The sequence below is a fragment of the Phyllostomus discolor genome, chromosome 6, assembly GCF_004126475.2.
Source record: "Phyllostomus discolor isolate MPI-MPIP mPhyDis1 chromosome 6, mPhyDis1.pri.v3, whole genome shotgun sequence".
Lineage (NCBI taxonomy): Eukaryota > Metazoa > Chordata > Mammalia > Chiroptera > Phyllostomidae > Phyllostomus > Phyllostomus discolor.
Window position 1 is genome coordinate 76,907,117 of NC_040908.2, and position 14,449 is coordinate 76,921,565.

A 14,449-nucleotide genomic window follows, 5' to 3' on the forward strand; every position below is an offset into this window, starting at 1 on the left:
AAGTTGTCTCCATTTCCCCCCCACCACTGACCCCACCCCAGCCATCCCCACCTCCCACCCTCAATCCCATCCTCCTTTGGTTTTGTCCATGTGTCCTTTATGATCTTGAAAACCCTTCTCCCTTTTTCCCCCCATTATCCCCTGCCACGTCCCCTCTGGTTCCTGTATGTTTGTTCTTAATTTCAATGTCTCTGGTTATATTTTGCTTGCTTGTTTGTTTTGTTGATTAGGTTCCACTTATAGGTGAGATGATATGGTATCTGTCTTTCATTGCCTGGCTTATTTCACTTAGCATAATGCTCCCCAGTCCCATTCATGCTGTGGTCCCCTGCATATTTTTCTTTACTTCACTTTGCATAGCCTTTACTTTTTCCTCTATTTTATGACCATACCCAACCATTTCTGTCAGCATTCTGATTACTAATTCTTTGAACTCTGTATCCTATAAGTTGGCTATCTCTTCATCGCTTAGTTCTTTCTCTGGAGTGTTGATCTGTTCTTTCATTTGGCTATATTTTCTTGTCTTGGTGCACCTGTTACATTCTAAGGTGCAGAGCCTTAGGTATTTGCCAGAGTGGCGCAACCCACATTGCTGCGTTGTGGCACTGTACATGGAGGAGGGTTATTAAAGAAGGGTGCTGTATGAGGATTAACAATGCTGCTTGCTCAGCTTTTGACAGACTTTCAGTCAGCTTTCAGTTACTTTCTCCACTTCCCACAAGCAAACTTGGCCCTTTTAGTGCTGACTCCTAGGTGGATGGGTTCTAGGATTAGGACTGTAGGTCTCTCCAGTGAACTCTTCTGTGAGCCTGGGAGTTTCTCCCACCACCATAATTCCCACAGGCTTTTACATCCAGAGGTTTCGAGGCTTTATTTCCCCATGCTGGAACTCTGAGTTGTGCAGTTTGTCTTGCTCCTCAGTTGCTCCTCCTGGTTTATCCTCATGCGAATGTGGGACTGCCCAGTCGGCCAACCACTTCCCCCCTATCCACCAGCTGCCAGGGCCTTGCTGCACATAGTTTCCACTCTGGCTGCCCATCTCTGCCCCTCCTACCAGTCTGAATGAATGTTTCTTTTTTAACTCCTTGGTTGTCTGACTTCCATACAGTTCAATTTTCTGGTAGTTCTGGTTATTTTTGTTTTCAATTTGTTGTCCTTCTTTTGGCTGTGTGAGGAAGCAAAGTGTATCTATCTACACCTCCAACTTGGCCAAAAGTCTTATTTTACTTTTTAATGTAGCATAAGAAATATCCATCTTTCCCCATCCCCCCATAATAACCCTACCCTGGAAGGTAAGATTACCCTTGAACCAAGGCTTCACCTTCTCACATTTCTTCTCCAATTTTCCCCTCTGTTTTCTGGGCCCACTCTCTAGGAATCACACTGTAGCTCCTCTGTAGTCCTCCCTGGAGATCCTGTTCTTTTGGAGATCCTTACTTACCTTCTTTCCTACACTTCCGACATGCTCAGTGAAAAAGAGATGGAAGATAGGGCAATGCCTTGGAAAGAGAGAAGACCTAGGCAAGGCCCATCTCAGCTCCCAAGTGCTGGGAGTTTGGCCTCTCTGCCCTGCTTCATTTCAATAAACTAGATATTTAACCACAACAGATAGCTGCCATCATCTAAGAGGTCCCTAAGTCTCCTTCAGAATCAGAAGAGAGAAGGAAAGAGACAACTTTGAACTACCAGTAACTCACTCTCTCAATTACCGTCCTTATTAAACTACTCAAGTACTGAAGACTTAATGACAGAAGACTATTTTATACAAATCATGTTGACCCTCACCTCCCCACCCTCTTCTCTAGAGCAGCATTTTAAATCTTTCAAACTTGATACAAAGTCTTGGTAAGCCAGTTTTACATACCTGGTTGCCAGCCAATCCCATTTAAACTGGTAGTCTTAATTTGCATGAGGTAATCAGGCAGTTAGCAGTTTGGCCACACAGAGATCTGGAAATGATCAGGATGAGGGGAAAGGGTGGACCTCCACTCCAAGGAAAGTGGGAAGACGCCTACGTATTGTTTTTTTAGGGCAATAATGTGTGTGGCTCTGGCAGAGATTTAAATTGTGGCCTCTGAGGTTGTAGTGACTACAGGATAGGAAGGGTTACTGTCCTGCCAAGCAAGACAGAGATGAAGAGTCCAGAGGCTCTCCAGCCCTTAGAATACCCGAAGCAGGGGAGGAAAATAGCAACCTTGGGAGCCACTGTGGTCTGAGTAATGTTTTTGAGACCTGCCAAAGTGACAACTCTCAGGTAGATACTTGGAACTTGGTACAGCCCTTCCCAGACCTCCCTGTCCTGCATGGTCATAGACCTCTAGGAGAAATCTTGCAACCACACTCTGCTACATCTCCCAGTGTACTACACTTAGGAAAGCATTTCTTGAGCCTAAGTCCTTCCTGCTGCAGTTCGAAATTCTCTATATAATCTGTCATGCATGAATATGCAGGAACTAGTGTGGGCCACCTGGATACATCTGCAAAGGGCTTCTGCTACTGCTCACCTTCACACCAATGGAAAAATTGGCTCTGCTTCATCCCACCCCTAAGTAGTAGCCCTGGAGCTAGACATGGCCTAACACAGATGTGTTCAGCACTCACTTTCTCATATGGATTCTTCAGCAGTGCTAAGAAAAATCAGACTGCTGGGAAGATGTGTGAGGGGGAGAGTTCTCCCTTTGGTGATTTTTAAAATCTACCTCAGTAGAGCCTGGGATTGAGAGCATGGGTGCTGGTGGCAGACAGACCTGGATTTAATTCCAGTGCCATTGGTAACTAGCTGGGGGACCCTAGTCACATATTTGAACCTCAGTTTTCTCAACTAAAAAATAGGAATAAAGATACTTCCCAGGCTTATTGTGAGGAGCAAGTGAAACTGCCTGGCACAAAGTAAGCATGTGATAAATAAATTAACTAAACAGATACTTAGGTTTTGATATTAGTCCCCTTTTACTAATACAACAAACAGCTTTACTTTTCTATCTTGGTGCTATTATAATTTGTCCATTACCTGAGGAACCACTGGCATTCTCTAAATTCGGACTTCATAGGAAAAATTCTCATGGGAACAGGAAGAGTTCAAGATGCAGTAAGGCCAGAATGATGACCAGATTTTCTGAATCAGCTTATTTCAAACTCCTGACATTTAAGAAGGGTAACTTTTTAACTAAATCATAACTTTATGCCTATAAGCCAAACTCTCTTTCAACACACATCTTCTGCATAGCCTTTAAATATACCCGATAGCCTTCTTATTCATCCTTTCAATGAGCTTAAAAGGTAGTCTTAATTATGTCTAAAATAATTTTGAAGGAGTCAAAGGACCCATACTCTGCCAGGACATCTACTCATTTGATGTAGCCATTATGGAAGCAACACTCACACTTCTGGACTGGACAGGGATTTGAGCCTGAAATAAGGGGCAGGCCGAGATAATCTGTAAAACGTCCTCTAAGTTCCATAGGATGCTAAGACACTAAGAACCTGTTCCTGTTGGGTAGGAGACTGAGGTTAATGGGTGGGACAAGCTTTTGGGTCTCAGCCTACACCGAAACTCCCCAAGATGCCATTACCCTTCACCTGTCAGACAGCACTTACAGGGGTGAGGGAGAAAGGTGTAGGGTGGGGCCAGGCTTCTTGGCTGTTCTTATCTCAGTCACAACTGAGTAGGCTCTTTGCCATCACTCCCTTCCCTGGGGAGGCTCAGCTGCTCTATGTAAGAGCCCAGATACCAGACACAGACTTTCATCTGCCTCCCTGGTGTCCCCACACTCTAAAGCTGGGACAAGTTGTTGGCAGCTGACCTTGCCCCTCCCTGAGCCTTGGCATGACCTAGGAGCAGGTCCTCTTTACATATCTGTGAACCAGGATGCATGTGTGAGCCTGCAGGAGCAAAGTTCAGAGGCAGTATTGCCCCCAGGCTGCAGGTTGAGTGTCCACACTGGTCTTAGACCTCTGGGGAAAGCAGAGGGCCTACCTTTCTCTCTCCTACTGTCCACCTTCATCTCTTTGAAAAGGACTAGAGCACCCTCTGGGTGTCTCCCTCACACACCTGCTGATGAGAGCACTTCCACCAGAGGGAATTCAAGGGATCCAGCAGTTCTACTTTCAAGTCAGCCATGGTGTCTACTCTTTCCTATAGGAGGTTCTCTTCTACAAGAGAAATCCACTTCCTCTCACCATAAGGCCTTCCAACTCAAATGGTATTCCTGGGCTGTAACTGGTATCAGTCTGTGAGACTTGATCCCTCTTTCCTAGCCCTCACAGAGAGAAGGGCAGAAAAAGAGATACCTGGAGCCAGCCAAGTGATACCCTCTGGCTGGATTTTCACTGTTTTCCTCTCTTTTTTCTCCTTCTCCATCTGTTTGTCTGATTCTTATCTACCGGTCTACTTGTTTGTGACCTGGGAGAGGGCAGCCCTTACTTGGCTGGGGTACCCCCATGTCCGGTGACCTCACGCCTGCTAAGGTGCTCCTCCTCCCATGTGAGAGATGCTCTATGAAGTACAAACTACCGAGGCCCCAGACAGAACTGATCCATGCCTTATACCCAGGTTATCAGGGGTCACAGTATTTATGGACCTATCTTAGTGGAATGCTCTACACCTTACTTTGTGTGTTCCTGTTCCTTACCTTCCACCTCTCAAACTGTTCCAGTGAATCAACTGAGGAGTCCCCAAGGGCCCTGGACTTGGAATTCACTAAAGTGGTATTTATAAAGAATCAGTAGGTTATAGGATTACTGTGAGGGGAAAAATAGGACCCCAAAGACCAAAGTTCCACCAAGAGAAACCTGGATTTAGAGACGTTGGAGGGGATCCCATAATGAGATACTCCATAGGACCCTTCCTCACAGATCCCAGAGCAGGGCCTACACTGAAAGATCCTACAGAGACAACCTGGACTGAAAGGCCCATTGAGACAACCAAGCAAGGAGAACCTTCAAGTGGAGATCCAGTTAGAGAGGTTCCACAGAAAGTCTCACATTGAGAGAGCACTCTGAGGTGCTCCTGAAGGGGAACCAAGCACCACACAGGGACCCAGACTAAAGCAGCGGGCTGGAGAGGAGTACAAATAAATGCAGAGAGATGAATCAAGTAACCTACTCAAGGTGGATGGAGACCCTACCCTGAAGAGTCACCCCACCTTAGGTTTATCTCAGTTTCCGCCTTTGAGAGAAAGGTGTGAGGTCTTCTAAGAAGCATCAGCCTGTAGCTTCTTCCAAGGCTATGGTATGGGGTGTGGGAGGAGCTAGGCCCTCTCACCTCAGCCTCAATGTCTTTCCTATTTTCTTTGAGATTCTCTTAGCTTCTAAACTGCTTCCCTGCTGGGTCCCATCTGCCTCACTTTCTCCCACTTCCTCCAGAGCAGGAGCTTGCATACATAATGAGGTGAAGAAAACCCCAGGAAGTCTCTGATATTGGCCCTAAAGAACTTGCCACTGGGGACGACCTTTCTGAATTCTTGCTCCCATTCAAACGAAGACCTTCTTGGTGGGAAGTGAACAAAGGATAATAGGGGATGTACTCCCAGGTATGTCCAGCGCCATGTTGGTGCCACAGAGTCTGAAGACAGATTGTTTCCAAATGTTGAATGACACCAGGTGGTTCCTTTAGCCTCACCTAGCCCTCCCCGGAAGGTCCTGTGTCTGGAGAACTGTGGACCCTAGGGCTCCATGTCCACACACTGCTGCTTGTTTTCAGGATTGGTGGGCCCCAGAAAGGACCAAAGCCTCTGGCCTGCTCTGCTTCTTGTGGTGGGCTGGAAAAATTGCCTCCCCCCACATTTCCTCCCTACTCCTTCATAAAGGAGAGCAGGTAACAAAATTCCTGTCAACAGCACTGAAATCCTAATGAAGGTCATTGGGTGCTGCTCCCTTTTGAGAGGCAAATTGCTAGTTTGAAACAGTCAAATTCAGTTTAGCTTTATTACCATAAGACTGATCTCTGCTCCAGTCCTCAGATTTCTAGAAGGCTTACCCTAACTCCAAGCCCAATCCTTCAGGAATAATAGTAACTCTTGCCTTGACCCAGCTGTGGAAAGAAGGATCAGCAGGTGCCCACATACCATGCACACAGGGGAAACTGACTCCTAGGAAAGTTTTTCCACCTGCTAGGTTCCCACCCCTGAGGAAAGGAGGGCATGGTATCTGAATACATGGGACACAGATCACAAAGAATGAGTCTGTCACCACCCCCTCTTAGACACAGATATGGAAGCACTTGTTCTACAGGCCCCTGCACAGGGGTCCCAGAGTTCCTGACCAGCGCCTAAACACAGGCACCCCTCCTTTATCCCTTGCACTGAGCCCTATAGCATTGCTAAGACCCACAGAGCACGTAGGTGGGCACACCTTCACCCATAGGGTTTGCTCTACCACCTCTCCCAATTCACATGGGGACAGGTAGACTTACCTCTGACACACATGCACACATGCTTCCACAAGCCCTAATCAATACATGGTGGCATGAAACCCATCCCAGGTGTGCCTCTGTGATTGTCCTTTCCAGCTTACTTCTCCTAGCTGCCTCCCTCCCCTCAGTCCATGTCCAGACCTTACAGATGCCCACTTTGTCATTATTTCACATAAATGCCCAGGACACCAAACACATAACATATGGATACATGTATTTTCCTCACTTATACACTCCCAGGTCCACATCCTTGGCTGAGTGAGTGAGCCACGCTTCTACAATCACTGAACAAGACAACTTCAATGAGACACAACAGTTCAGCATACCCAAGTCCCATAAACCTGCCATTCTTCAAATTGGAGACTTCAGAAGCCCTCCCGCCCCCCCAATCCCGTAGCCCCCACCTTCAACCTTTTCCAAAGTACTCCCAACATCAACCTCCCCAGATCTGCCCCAGGTGACCAGCTATACACGCTGCCCTATCCTGGCCACCAGGGAATAAGACCCCCCCCTCCCCCCAGAATGATGGCCCTGTCCTTTGACCATTCCTTCGCAGTGACACCTGTCTGAGCTCACTCCCTCCTCCCTCACCTGTGTGCATGAGTTCCAAATTCACCATCCTGCCCAAGGTGGGGCCAAAACAGGCGCCCCCGCGGGCTCCTCGTGTGGGCCCCAGCCGGCCCCCCTGGGAAGCCAGGGTCTCCTTCCTCCCGCCCCCAACCGCTGCCGCCGCCTTGGATACCGCTGCGATGGCGCACTCAGCTTCTCCTGCCCGGCAACACTCTGCGGGGCCAGGATTGTCACTTGCCCCAGGTGAGCACGCCGGGCAGCAAGGCGCAGGGCGGGCGCCGTTGGCCACGCCCCCCCCCCCCCCCCCCCCCCGCCGGCGCGGCAGGGCCCGGGCTCCTGGCCCCTTGCCCAGGCAAAGCAGCGATTTGCATACAATGTGCCAGGGGGGCTGAGGAAGGGCAGTGAGTGCTGCCGGGGCGGGTCCGGACCCTGCAGAACACCTGTATGCCCCAGCCCAGCCTGGGGGCCTCTCTCCACTGTGCCCGCAGCGACCCCGACTTCCTCTAGCTCGCTTTTTTTAGAAACCCCTGGAGGTGGTGTCTGCGGGGTTGAGGGGTGGGAGGTGAGAGGGCTTCTGAAGTTTCCAATTTGAAACCCCGGAGGGCCAAGCCCTAAGTGCGGCAAAGGGCCTGGAGTGTTTGGAGAAACTATTAGGGTGTACGGTAAAGAGTCTGGTTCCGGAATCCTGTCTCTCAATCGTTTACTAGCTGTGTGACAGGAAATGAGGCTTTTCATCTCCCCTAACTCAGTTTACTCATGTGTATAATGGGGCAGGGTGCAAATCCTAACTGACATCTCTCTATATCTTGAGTTAGCAGGTGGCTGAGTTCACCAGTTCCCATGCATCCTCAAAACATCCTGGAACCTAGGTGGGGCCCAGCTTATCATAACATTTTCCAAGTGAAAACACAGAACTTTGCCTGCTTCACTCAGGTCCCAGGTTGCTCTGGGGCTCAATGACAAGAAGATGTGAATGTTATTTACCAAAATGAGGGGTTGTAGGGACAGCTGCCTCCCTCACCCACAGAGCTGGGAGGTGACAAAGTCACACAATTCCCTAGTGACAAACCATGCCCTGCTGGAATCAGTTCTCTAGACTCCTACTTGAGTGCTATTTGCAGCACCTATCATAGATCTGAACCCCCTCTCCCTACTCTTTAGGTCACAGTAAGTGGTGTCAAGGGCAAGGAATCACCTGTCTTGTAAGTATAGAAAGCCATGTGCTGACAGGAAGGCAGGTCCTTTCTTTCCAGATAGTTCTATCAACCTACCTTAGTCTCAAAGACTATTCCATCCTCACAGAACAGGTGCTAGGCTTTTCTGCCTCTATGCCTTGTTTACAACATTTTTTCCACCTGGTATTTCTGTCCACTCATCGTCCATCACTATAATCCCTATTTTAATATCCAGCATTATTAAACTTCCATTATGTGCCAGGCACTGTACTAACACTTTAAAGCATCCATCTTCTTTAGTCCTCACAACAACTTATAAATTAGACTGTTATTTTTCCATTTAACAGATGGAACAAATGAAGCTTAACGAGTTTAACTTGCCCAATGTTACACAGCCACTAAAGTATTAGGGCTTCTGTTCAAAAGCACTGCACCTTACTCCTTTATTCCCTCTATGCACAATTCAAATGCCACCTCTTTTCTAAAGTTGGAAGTGATCTGGTCTTTCACTAACTTATCGTAACACTTCAACGTTTTTAGTAGCCTTCATGGTGGGTTCTGTGAGATTTATTTTATCCTACCTCATGGTTAACTAATTAGTGACCCCATAACAACAAGCACAGTGAGCACAGTGCTGGGTACAAAACAGGTATCCGAAAGCGTTCAGTGAGTGCCACAGTAGCCCTGGAGAAACAGGAAGTGCCTAATAAGTGCATCTTTAAGTCCATACAAACCATCCTTCCTCAGTCACAATGCATTCTCTTCCCCTACTCCAGGAAAAAAGAGAGGAGACTTTTTTCATGTTTCTTCTGGCTAGGGGAAGAGATTAATCAAGAGAACCCAGGCAGCTCTACTCAGGACAATTTCAGCCTGTCCTTCCCTTCACCACCTCTTCTCTCTCCCTTCCCTTCACTTCAGGCTTGGCCCCTGCCCTTAGGTCAATTTCTTATCTACAATTGCACTTCACATCTGCCATCATCCTAGAAAAAGGACTGTACATAATTTATATAAATACCCCAGTGTGCTTGTGACTTCCATATCTCTATTTGCATAGCATTTGCATGGCTGTGTGCACTGGAGGGTCTGATTCTCTAACTACAATATCTGGGACCTGTTTCTCTTTTCCATATGTGAAGTTAAATTATTTCTCTGGGCTTTAGTTTTCCAGCAACCAGAGGATCATGTACCTAATGGTTTCCAAGGGACTTCCAGCTCCAGTGGCCTAGGATTTTGGGGTCCTGAGGATGGGGGTGGGTTGGAGCTTTTGGGGATGGTGCCCATTGGAACAGAGATGGGACCTTGGAGGTTCACAGTTGGAAGTACAGCTTTGGATTTCAGACATGGCGGGGGTGGGGGGAGATGGAAGGGTGGCCCACATTACCTCACCTTCTTTCATTTACTCATTCCTTTATTCATTCATTCAATAAACATTGACTGTACATCTCCCTATATATGCCAGGAAAGGTGCTACATGCTAGACATACTTATTATTATTTAGTCAGCACAACTTTAGAAGGAAGGTATAATCTGTTGCTCCTTTTATGGAGAAAACCAAGGTTTAGGGAAGTTAATGCAGCCAGTAGATGGCAGAGCTGGAATTTAGACTAGGTGGGCCTGACTCCAAACCTGGTACTTTTAATCCTGCCTCCAATTATGCCTGAGCCTCAGATTCATTCCCCTTCTCTTCTCCCTACCACGATTGTATAACTTGAGGTGAAAAGAATCTAGATATCATTCATATGAAGAACAGGAGGTTCAAGGAGAAGGGACTTGCCCAAGGTCACATGGCAGAGCAGAGACCCTTCCACTCTCTCTGTCCCTCCTTTACATGCTTTTCCTGGGTCTTAAAAAGTTGAGTGGGTTTGCAGTACCTGTGTATGGGGCTGGGAGCAAGGATGGACAATTTTTAGTTCTTTCTCTGACTTGCTTGATGATAATGTCAACTGGATGAACTCAAAAGACCCCTTTATCTCCCCTTCCCCCCAGTACTTAGTGTCCATGAAATCAGCTATTAGAGTTCTGGGCTGATGAAAGGTGGTGGAGAAGGTGCCAGCTCCCAAAGTCAAATACTCCATGTTTGTATTTGGCCTGGGAGAGGAAAAACTGTGGGGAAAAGAGAGAGAGAGGGTGGTTTGTCTTGAGGTTAGAAAGGAAAGGTCGGGGTGGGGGAAGGTTGAAAGAATCAAGGACAAGAAATTTCAGTGCCTTTGGACGTCAAAAGAGCCATATGCAAATAAAATGCAAATAATCTCTCCTGCCTCCCTTACCCCTACCCTCTCTCAAACAGCTGGAAGACTTTTTCAGGGAATAAACAAAGCCTTACATCAGGGTGCTGTGGTCCTGAAACTGATCAATTCGGGGTCCTCCCCAGGTCCTTCTGGTCTTCTGGGCCTCAAGGCATCTGAGCCTCTCGGCTTCACCTTTAGAAAGTCACTAGCTCCACAGGCCATTTCTAGAAATCTTCAGGAATCAAGCTTCCCTTTCCAGACACATTGCTGGAAATGATCTATAGTCCTGGGAAAGGTATTTAGGGGAGGGAGGGGAGCCCCCAGCTCTGTTTCCCACCTGACCAAAGTGGGCTTCATAGTTACAGGCCTGTTTCCCACTTTCATTTCCTATCATGTCCGCCGTATTGAGTTGTCAGAGCTGGGAAGAGGGTGGAGAGCAAGGCATCCTGGAAGGCCACCAAGCAATAAGTCCTAGCTTCTGTGTGCCAGATAAACTGTGAGACATAGAGCATATGGTGAATGGTGGGGTCAGCTCTCTACCTTGGGGAAACCACAGGAAGTGAACCCAAGTTCAGGCTTCTCAAAAGGGCTCATGAAAACAAGTAGAAACCAGGAAGAACTCCTCAGCCTCTCTAAAAAAAACACACCTCAGAGGCAATCTTACAACCACTACCAGGAGGAATATTGCAGAATAGGAGTAGAGGTGTTAGTGTTGGGGTAATAAAGTGAGAGGTGCTCTGGGGAGCCAGGATAAAACAACTGTTTCTGGGGATTAAACTGGAGAGGACATGGGAGTCAGGATGCAAAGCTATTTATTCCCTGCCCCTGATATCCCTAATGCTGAGCTCTCAACCCTGGACATTCCACTCTACCCAGTACCCAGCCTTCACTCATATCTATGGGGGATATACATGATCTCCTTGTCCATTTTGCACTTGAAGCTTCCAAATAATAGATAATAGTAGTATTTAATTTTAAAACAGCATGACAACTGTTTTTCAATAAACGTTTTTGACCTTGGGACCAGCAATGCACCTTGGCCTGGCCACTATAATTGTACTTCAACAGAACTTTGCTTCGGTCAGCCCTTTACTGGCTCTGAGCAGGTAAACACTTCTTGGTTCACCTGTATCCTCAGGGAAAGTCTAAGCCCAAGGCGCCCTCTTGTGGTAATGGAGGTGTGTGACCCTGACTTGAGCATCCCTACAGGCAGGTTTCTGGAGAGCTTTCACCACCACCCAGCAGTAAAGGCCTCTCTATGGCTGGGGGAAAGGAGCCACAGCTTGCCTGACTCCAGTTCCAGGCAAACCGGGGATGGTGAACTTTAGCTTCAAAGTAATGTTGTGTCTTCTAGTCAGTCCATGCTTCCCAACAAAGGTCATGGAACCCAGTTGGAGTAAGCCAGCCTTAGCCTAGTCAACACAGTGGCAGGAGCCATGGCCTTGTTAGGATGTCTGTTCTATTCCTGGACATCTCTGCTGGTTAAAATGTCCTGCTTCCCACACTTCCCTCTGGAGCTTCTGAGCTACATGCCAATACTACAACACCACATGTAGGAGATCAGTGGCCATTTGTCCCTTCGTCCATTCAGAGCATGTATTGAGTACACACTGAAGCTACTCATTGGGCTAAGGGCTGGAAATGGAAGGGAAACAATCACTGTCTCCGCCCACAGGAAGCTTACAGTCTGATGATGCTTGTAAACCAGTCAAAAGGCCTCACAGTGCCTCACAGTGTGGCATGCCCTCTAACAGGGAAACAGAGGGTACTGTGGGGGTCTGCTATAGGACATGCCTTACTCAAATCTGGGCATGGGCATCAGGAAAGACTTTTTAGAGGAAGGGACATCTAAGCAGAGATCCCAAGCAAGGAACTAGGAATTTAAAGTGGGCATAAATAGTACAAGCAAAGGGAACAGCATAAGCCAGGAGGGTATCTGGAACAATGGGGACTCCTAAGCAGTGCAGTCTGGCCAGATCACAGAGCACAAAAAGGGGAAATACAGGGAGTGAGGATGATTAAAGCTGTACAGGGAGGATGTTGAAATGGTCTGCCCTGAGGTGGAAATAGTTTGCCGTCTTCAATAACAGATGACTTGTTATTGATTTCAAGATTGGAAATTGCTGGGGATATTGAGGACTCTGGCAAGAAGTTTCACTGTGAAGGAACAGGGATAAATAGGGTAAGGTAAAGAGGGACTTGTGTTTGAGGTTTTACTTATCACTGGTAACTTTTCTATATGGGAAAAATTTAAATACTCTCAGAGATAATGGAAAGAATGCAAGAAAAGGAGAACTGGAAGAGAGGGGACAAGTTCTCCAGAAAGGAAGGGAGAGAGGCTAGGATTCAGAACCCTATTGGTCAGGGGAAAGGGGACACCTGTCCTGCCATTATGATAGGCATGGATGGAGATTGGATAGAGATGTTTATGCTTCCTGTGATGTAGAAGATGGGGAGCCATGAGTGCTTTGTCACTTCATCCTGCCTTTCCCTGCTTAGGAGTCAGGACATTCTCCCATTATGACACAGGTGCCAGGGCCAAGGCAGTGAGCCATCACCTCAGGGGATGTGGGCACTGCCCCCTCCCCAAAGACTCCACAGGCCTAGATCCTAAGGTAGTTTGTGATACACCTACTTTCCCTTACTGCTGGGAAGCCCCCTAGGTTGGGCACTTTCTCCCAGGGAGGGGTACAGTAAGTCCTTCTTCCCTTTTACTGTTCATGCTTCTGTGTCCTAAGCTGGGACTGCTATTGTGATCAATCATGGTTTTTGAAAGAAAGCAAGATCAACTTGACTTGGAGTGACTTTAATGAAGGTATTGCTTATTTACCCAGGTGCCAGCAGGGCAAAGGGAACCAAAGAGCAGTGCCACTGAGAAGCTAAGGCTGAAGAGGCAAGGTGAGGAATAGTGGTTCAGGAACTCAAGGAGGTCTGGAGCCTGTGGGAAGAAAGCCAGTGCCAGAAGTGTGGAATTGAAGAAGCAGGGAGCAGGGAACATATGTTACAAAGTCTCTCTCATCCTGCCCTCAGATCTGTGATGCTTCTCATTGGCCAAGTCAGAGGTGAGAAAGCCCAGCTGGGGCTGATGCAGAGATTGGTGTTCACAGGCAGAGGCAGAAAAGGATGAAGAATGAATGGAGTAGGGAAGGGGGTCCTGGGAACAAACAGCACAACTGTTACCTGGCTAGAGTCAATAGCTGATATCTGAGAATAAACCCTAGAATGCTTTATTATTTCTCAAAGTCAAATGGCACTTTATGACACTATCAAGTGATGGCAGGGTGATGGTTAATTTTGTGTTTCAGCTTGGTTAGGCTATAACGCCTAGTTGTTTGGTCTAATACTAGTCTAGATATATTAGGCTGTGAAGGTATTTCACGGAAGTGATTAACATCTAAAATCAGTTGACTCTAAGATTACCCTAGACAGTTAGAGTGAGGCTCATCCAAATGAAGGCCTTATGAGCAAAAACTGAAGTTTTAAGAGAAAGAATTCTGCCTCAAGACTGTAACAGAAATCCTGTCTGAATTTACAGCTGCTGGCCTGCTCTACATATTTCAGACTCAAGACTGTAAAATCAATTTTTGCCTAAGCTGCCAGCCTGTGAAGATTTTGGACTTGCCAGATTCCACAATTGCATGAACTAATTCCTTGAAAATCTGCCCCCACCTCTCCCTCTCTTCTGTCTCTCTGGAGAACCCCTACTGATATGGCAGGAATGTGGGGAAACAAGGCCTTTCATACACTGCTAGTGAGACTATAAATTGAGGCAGCCCCATTTGGAGGGCAATTTGATGGTATCTACCTAATACTGGCTATTTTATTTCTCCATTCTCACCATTTCTCTACAGCATGGCTTATAAGAGCAAGTCACAGTAAACAATTCATTTGTCCATCAGTAGCCCAAATGGCAAATACTCAGAAGTGGAATGCCAAGCAGTAATTACATGCAGAATGTCAGTGTCAGGGAAGACATTAGAAGGGATACAGTGAGGCCCTCTCTCGATGGATAAGGAGACTGGGGGTTTGTACAGGGGTGACCCACCCAGGTTACATAGATTTGG

At 47.2% G+C, this 14,449-nt stretch overlaps 1 protein-coding gene across 3 annotated transcripts in view; it reads right to left on the bottom strand.

Moving 5' to 3' along the window:
* Window positions 1-10,334, bottom strand: part of POU2F3 (POU class 2 homeobox 3) — a 108,199-nt gene extending 97,865 nt beyond the window's left edge. Inside the window, exon 1 of one of the 3 annotated variants that reach the window (XM_036028389.1) lies at window positions 9,345-10,334. In XM_036028389.1, coding sequence (XP_035884282.1) covers window positions 9,345-9,438 — 94 coding nt within the window. In that variant the 5' untranslated portion in view covers window positions 9,439-10,334. Of the gene's footprint in view, window positions 1-1,321; window positions 1,855-7,003; window positions 7,222-9,344 lie in introns of those variants that run through there. The other 2 variants (XM_036028385.1, XM_036028386.1) reach the window with 2 other exon arrangements.
* Between the last annotated feature and the right edge of the window lie 4,115 nt (window positions 10,335-14,449).